The sequence below is a fragment of the Fukomys damarensis genome, unplaced genomic scaffold (assembly GCF_012274545.1).
Source record: "Fukomys damarensis isolate Sample0158 unplaced genomic scaffold, DMR_v1.0_HiC HiC_scaffold_39, whole genome shotgun sequence".
NCBI classification, from domain to species: Eukaryota; Metazoa; Chordata; class Mammalia; order Rodentia; family Bathyergidae; genus Fukomys; species Fukomys damarensis.
This window is the reverse complement of record NW_022900951.1, coordinates 62,311,576-62,317,853: the sequence shown is the minus strand read 5'-3', so window position 1 is coordinate 62,317,853 and position 6,278 is coordinate 62,311,576. Positions and strand designations below refer to the sequence as shown.

The 6,278-nt window shown below is 33.0% G+C and overlaps 1 protein-coding gene across 1 annotated transcript in view; it reads right to left on the bottom strand.

Annotated features, from left to right (window-relative positions):
• Positions 1-507: 507 nt before the first annotated feature.
• Positions 508-6,278, bottom strand: part of LOC104874341 (putative P2Y purinoceptor 10) — a 29,854-nt gene continuing 24,083 nt past the window's right edge. The window contains exon 2 of the mRNA XM_033760487.1: positions 508-1,600. Within this exon, the coding sequence (XP_033616378.1) occupies positions 508-1,551 (1,044 nt within the window). The 5' untranslated portion in view covers positions 1,552-1,600. The remainder of the gene's footprint in view (positions 1,601-6,278) is intronic.

Sequence of the window (6,278 nt, the reverse complement as noted above, 5' to 3'; positions counted from 1 at the left end):
GAATTAATGCAATTATATAAAAACATGTGTCACATCAAAAACATATTCACAGACATTCAGTTCAAGCAAAAAGTCTTCATAGTAAACCCTGAAACTCAAAATCCTTTTATTTTTAATTTCTGTTGCTCAAGTAGTGTATATTTCCTCAATAAAATTAAAGTCACATAGTTCTGATGAGTATTTTCCAATGTTTGGAAATTCATGAGTGTTTTCAATTTACTTTTTATTTCTTTCAAGAGAAGGTGAAAACATTAGACCAATTACTGAGGAACAGGGTGGAATTCATTCCATTGTTCAACACTTTATGAAAAAATACGTTCTCACATAGTCCACTGAACAATCTGTTTCCATTTAGACAAGTTGATATAGTCATAATTTCTCCAGAAGAATGATTTTGAAGATGTAGGAAAAGAAGCCATGTTTCTTTAAGATGACATTATTTTTAGGAAAAAAATCTTCAAACTGACATAGGCAAACTACTAAAAGAATAAAAACTATTCTGTTTGATTACATTGTCTTGAAATCATCCAAACATTCAAGAGAGATAGTTTGAAGATCTTCTTTCCTTTGCTGAATTTCCAAAGCACTGTCCTTGCATCTCACACATGACTGAATAACCAAGTTGCCACGTTGGGAAAATTGATTACGAAATTCTGAGGTCATGAAATAATATACAATCGGGTCAAGACAGCAATTGAGATTTGCAAGACACAGTGAAATGATGTGGAAACATAGAGTGCTCTTAATAAAGGAGCAGTTTGAGAACACCTGTTGCTTCACCATCATAAAGAATGGGAAGTTGAGATGATAAGGGGTAAAACACAAAATGAACACCACTGCACACGTCAGGACCATCCTCAAAGCCTTTTTCCTTTCTTTGGTATTCTGAAGGGGCACTTGAACTTCTTGTAAAGATTTTCTTGTTTTCCATGTACAACAGGTAATAATTACCACAGGCAGTATAAACCCTCCAAGTTCAGCTGCGGTTACCATGCCTATCGAGGAAGCTATGCTAACATTGTGAAGCCCCAAATCAGCAAAGCAGGATTCACTGTTGTTAGCTAAGCCAGTGCTTCTCAGGATGGGAAGTGGCAAACAGGCAGTCCCCACGATGACCCAGACGGCAGCACTGATGCCCACATCATACCTACGCTTCCAGTTTCTGGCTCTGAATGGCTTGAAAAGAAAGAAGCACCTCTGAAGGCTGATGCATGTCAAGAAGCAAATGCTGGCATACATATTGAGATACTTCAGGTAAAAGCACAGCAGGCAAAGGGCCCTCTGGAAAGGCCAGTGGTGATTGACATAATAGTAAATCCGAAGAGGTAAGGACAGCACATGAGCAAGGTCAGCTACAGAGAGGTTGATCATGAAAATGATGGCTTTGTTTTTCTTGCTAATGAAACGACACAAAACCCACAAGGCTGCACTGTTGGCCAGAAGACCAGGGATGAATATGATGATGTAGGTGGTTGCATAGAGTGAGTACTGAAATGGCATTTGAAGCTCAGTGCACTTTGCTCTTGTACTGTTTGTGCTGTTACTTCCCATTTTGAAGATTTATGTTCCTTCTTTAGAAAAAGCATCGGAGTGATGATTTCTGCAGAAATAGAGTAAAAATGAAGTCAAACGCATGTCAGTTCATGTTTGAATGTACCAGTATGTTTGTTTTCCACATAGAAGTATTCAGGTATAAACTTTTATAAATTTAAAAGGATTTGTCTCTGTATCCTGAAAATATCTCAGTCTGCAAAGGGATAGCAATAGTGCAGAAAGTACTTTATGGAATAAAAAAAAAATTAGCAAAAAAAACAATCAAGTTTTCACCTTAAGAGAAAGTAATTAAACTTTTAGAGCTAACCCATAGGGGAGACCTCTTTGCTAAATAGCTCCCAGGTACACATTCTAACCTTTTTAAATGTACAACATTTCCATTGTATGGTTGCCTCCATCTGTATGTTTTAAGCTTGAGATTTAGCTGAGTACGCTATCATCAACCCCAGTAGAAATAAAAATTAACCTCCTACCTTATAAAGTATTAGATGACTGCTGAGGTAAACCCGTGGACTTTCATAAATGAGACATGAGATTAAGGGCTGGTAGGTCACTGGGATGCTGGAGGAAGGGGACTTAGGAAAGACAGTGTAACTCACATAACTTTTGTCCCTCTTCTTCAGGGAAAAATTCATCTTGCTTTGCAGATTTTCCTGTAACTAAAGCTTTTTTGTATAATAACGGTATTATGGTACTTTTAGACCGTCACATTTATTGTAGCTATTCTTGTAACCATTTTAGGCAACTACCGGAACATGTGAAGAATCAGAAGGTATCTGGCAATAGATGCAGCCAAAGAGAGAATATGATTCAGCTTTCAGGGCAACACTAGTGAAAAGTTGTTTAGGTGAATGCTTGCAGTTTTTATTTTTTGTACTGGGGATTGAACTCAGGACCTTGAGCTTGCCAGGCTGGCAGTAGAACCACTGACCTAAGAAGTTTGCATTCTTAATGATGGTAATTTTAGAAAGTTCTTCCTGCAGTGAGTGAAAATCTGTTCCTCTCACTTCAACACAGTTATGCCCATCAAAGCCAGATGATGTCTGCTCCCTGTTACACATGAAAGCTTTTGAATTTTTCTTTCCCAAGTTAAACTCATGCTAATATGAAAATGTGCATGTCCTTGGTTTTGTTTTATTGCAGAATATTATTGCTTTTGTCAAAAATATGCTACAGTGAAGTTATTTTGACTTTAAAAATGAAAGTTTAGACACTGTTTGATAATTTTTAAGAAATGTGATTTATACATCCCACTGCAGCAACAAAACAACACATGAGATTTTAATATTACTTTGTAATTTCTAATGCTTGTAAATGCAGTTAGTTTGCTACACATTCCACAGAATTAAAGGAAACATGGGATAATCTTAACATTAATTACCTAATCCTCAAGTGTAAAAATAAATGTATATTTTGCAACAATTTTTAAATATGAATGTACAATGAAACATAGGGTCTAAAATAATGTCTATTCAACCTTTAACAACTAATTAAAATCATAAAAATGCAGTCAACATATACACATAGCTCATACGGTGCCAGTTTAATGCCTTTGCACTGACTACACAGAGCTCTCAGATGAACGATATTTATTGAACTGACAGTTCACTGCAGTCAAACAACCAAGTCATCCAGATTAATAGCAACTTTGAATGATTTTCTTTCACTGAGTTGACTGTGTTGTTGAATTGGCCAATTAGTCTGAAAAAGCATAAATAGAGCCAGCATTATTATTTGTCCTTTTTATCCATAATACTAATTCATGTAATTGATATTATATTCTATATATTCAGCCTAAAATTTTAAAAAAAGAAAATACATAAACTTGAACCAGAACTAGTCTTGAAATAAAATTAATGTTAATATGAGGTGTAACAAAAACCTGTTTTTTACCCTAAAACCGTATATTATAATAAAATATACATTGCTATTAATTCTCCTCAGAATACTGCCTCTTGGTTCAAACATACTTATCACATCATTCTTGCCATTTCCTGAAACAATTCTGGGAGTACTCTTTTGTATCTTTAGTTGGGCTGTCATGGCTTCCTGGATGTACGGAATCAATTCAAAGTATTTACCTTTCACGTATATTTTGACTTTGGGAATGAGCTAGAAATAACATGGTGACATATTCAGTGAAGTAAGTAATGAGGTAAATGAGAACACACCTTAATGATTCTACAAGCTTTTCCTTTTGTTGGATAACAAGAGCAGTAACCATAATTTGATCACACCTTGTACAGATACTCATGAATGATAACTTTCATAATTGCTTCTGAAAATGGCAAGAGTGATAAGTGTGTCCCAAGGTAGAGAGAATATTTTGAGAGGGATTAATGGCAATGTGTCTTTTTCAGTAATAATTATTTTAATTTAAACACATACCATATTTTTCAATATGCACGATCACCTTTGGTTTAGTTATAAAAACAATTAACTTCACTAAATGCTTACTTTTGGCCAGGTGCTATGGTAAGTATTTTATATATAGTCTCTCCACAAATCTCCTTCTGCAATCCTATGAAATAAAAATATATTATTGTTATTTCACAGATGGGGAAAATGAGGTCCCCAAGAAAGGCAAAGATTACTTCCTTCTTTAAGCCTTTTCTAATTTATCAAAACCACAAGTCACTTTTCTGGTCTCAAATTAAACATAGTTATAATTGTTTGCTTTAGTGACAGTGCACTTAACATATCCAGTAGAATGTGGTCACTGCCCTTTTGTAGGGTCTAGTTTCACATATCAAAGATTCATTCTCTTAATTCTTGTTTTCCTCTGAAATAAAGTGGCTTGAATATATAAAGAGCCCACTAAGTGTTTGTTAGATTAATCCCTTTATACTAGATGAATGAATCTGGAGGAGCACAAAGGTCATACTAAAACAAAAGCAATGTGTGGACAGGAATAATTGCCTGGAGAATTAAAATATAGCTGTGATGTTTCATTTGACCACCAGGTGTCAAAATTATACCAATGTTCAAATATCTTTTGCCATTTAACAGAATTTGTTTTAAAAGTCTCATTATGCAAGAAATTAAGGGAAAGGGGCCTGGAATTTAGCTCAGTGGTTCTCCCACCTGCCTCGCAAGGACTGGAGTTTGATTCCCAGTATGAAAAATAAAAGAAATTAAGTGGGGGAGCTTACTAATAAGCACCCTGTGCAACTTCAGAATCAGAATCCTTTAAAGAGTATTTTAGAGAGTTGGTTTCATTTAACTTTTTTTCAAACTCCATATTTCCTCATACAGTTCTCTAAAGACAGCTTGACTTTTAGATGCATAAGAAATTCTTGAAATATTAGCTTTTTTAAAGGTCATCAAGATCATCTGACTCAGTGACATTTTATATAAAGAAATACAAGGCCAGAAAAAACAGACAGTTTCTAAATACATGCAGAAAGTTTGTCACAAGGTTGAATCAAGGTCTCTTGTCTATCGGTACAGAGCAATTTTTACTTTTCCAGAAATTGCTAAGAAGAAAATCACATTTTTCTAGTTGTCTAATAAAATAATAATAATACAAATATTCATGAATGAACCATTGCCAGATTTTAGATCACTAATCTTGACAGTGTACTGTTACAAATATTCTTGGATAAATACATTATTTCAATTATTTCTAGTCTATTCATAAGATTGTTTAAGAAGTCTACTTAAAACATTAAATTATGCTATTTTTAATGTTCATTATTTCTATTTTTATTGAGTTTATTGGTACATTTTAAGTATACAGTACAGTTACATTCATCATTGGGATCTTGTACCTTTACATGATGGATCTTGGTCCTCATTTTTCCCTATACCCCTGCCCTCCCGTCACCCCCTCCACCCTCCCCTATTTCCAAAAAACATTCATTATTTCTTCACACAATGAGTACAGATTCATATTAGAAAACACAGCTAAGCAAAAATACGTTTATTAACATAAAATGTATATTGTATTCTGATATTCTCATGTAGTATGGTTTTATAAATGCATGCATATATATATAAAATCAGAATATCTATTGCTAAAATTTTAGTATATACCTTTCCAGACTTACTTTTTTCTCCTTATATTGATACACTAATGAATGCATATATAACTATTTTAATCAAATTTTATTTGTATACATATAGTACCTTTTTATTCATTGAGTATTATTTAGTATGGACATCATTCCATTTTAATCACATCTAAATAATAATTTTAATAGATACATAAAATTCTATCTACATAAAACTTTTAATGGATAATTAAAATACTATCAGAATTATAATCATAATTTAACGAGTAGACTTTGAGTTATAGTCTTATTTTTTTCTCTGACAAACAATAGTGAAAGCATTGGTAAACATTCTTATACATGCATTTTGGACATATGAACAAGTTTTTCCTTAGAATATGTTCTTAAAAGTTGAATAACTATGCTTTTTATGTATAATGTAAGATTACTATCCAGGAAAACATCATATATGCCAAAATTAATAATATTTCCAATAGCATCACAATATCAAATCTATGGGTATTACAAAGAAGTCTGTTGTAGAGAATTGTAACTTTCAACTTTTTAATTGCAAATAACAAATCATGCATATTTATTACATACAGATAATGTTTCGATACATTTAAACTTTGTAGAATTTTTAAATAAATAAATCTAATTAATATATTAATCACCTCATATACTTATATTTTTGTGACAAGAACATGTAAAATGTACTCTTACCTTTAGAGG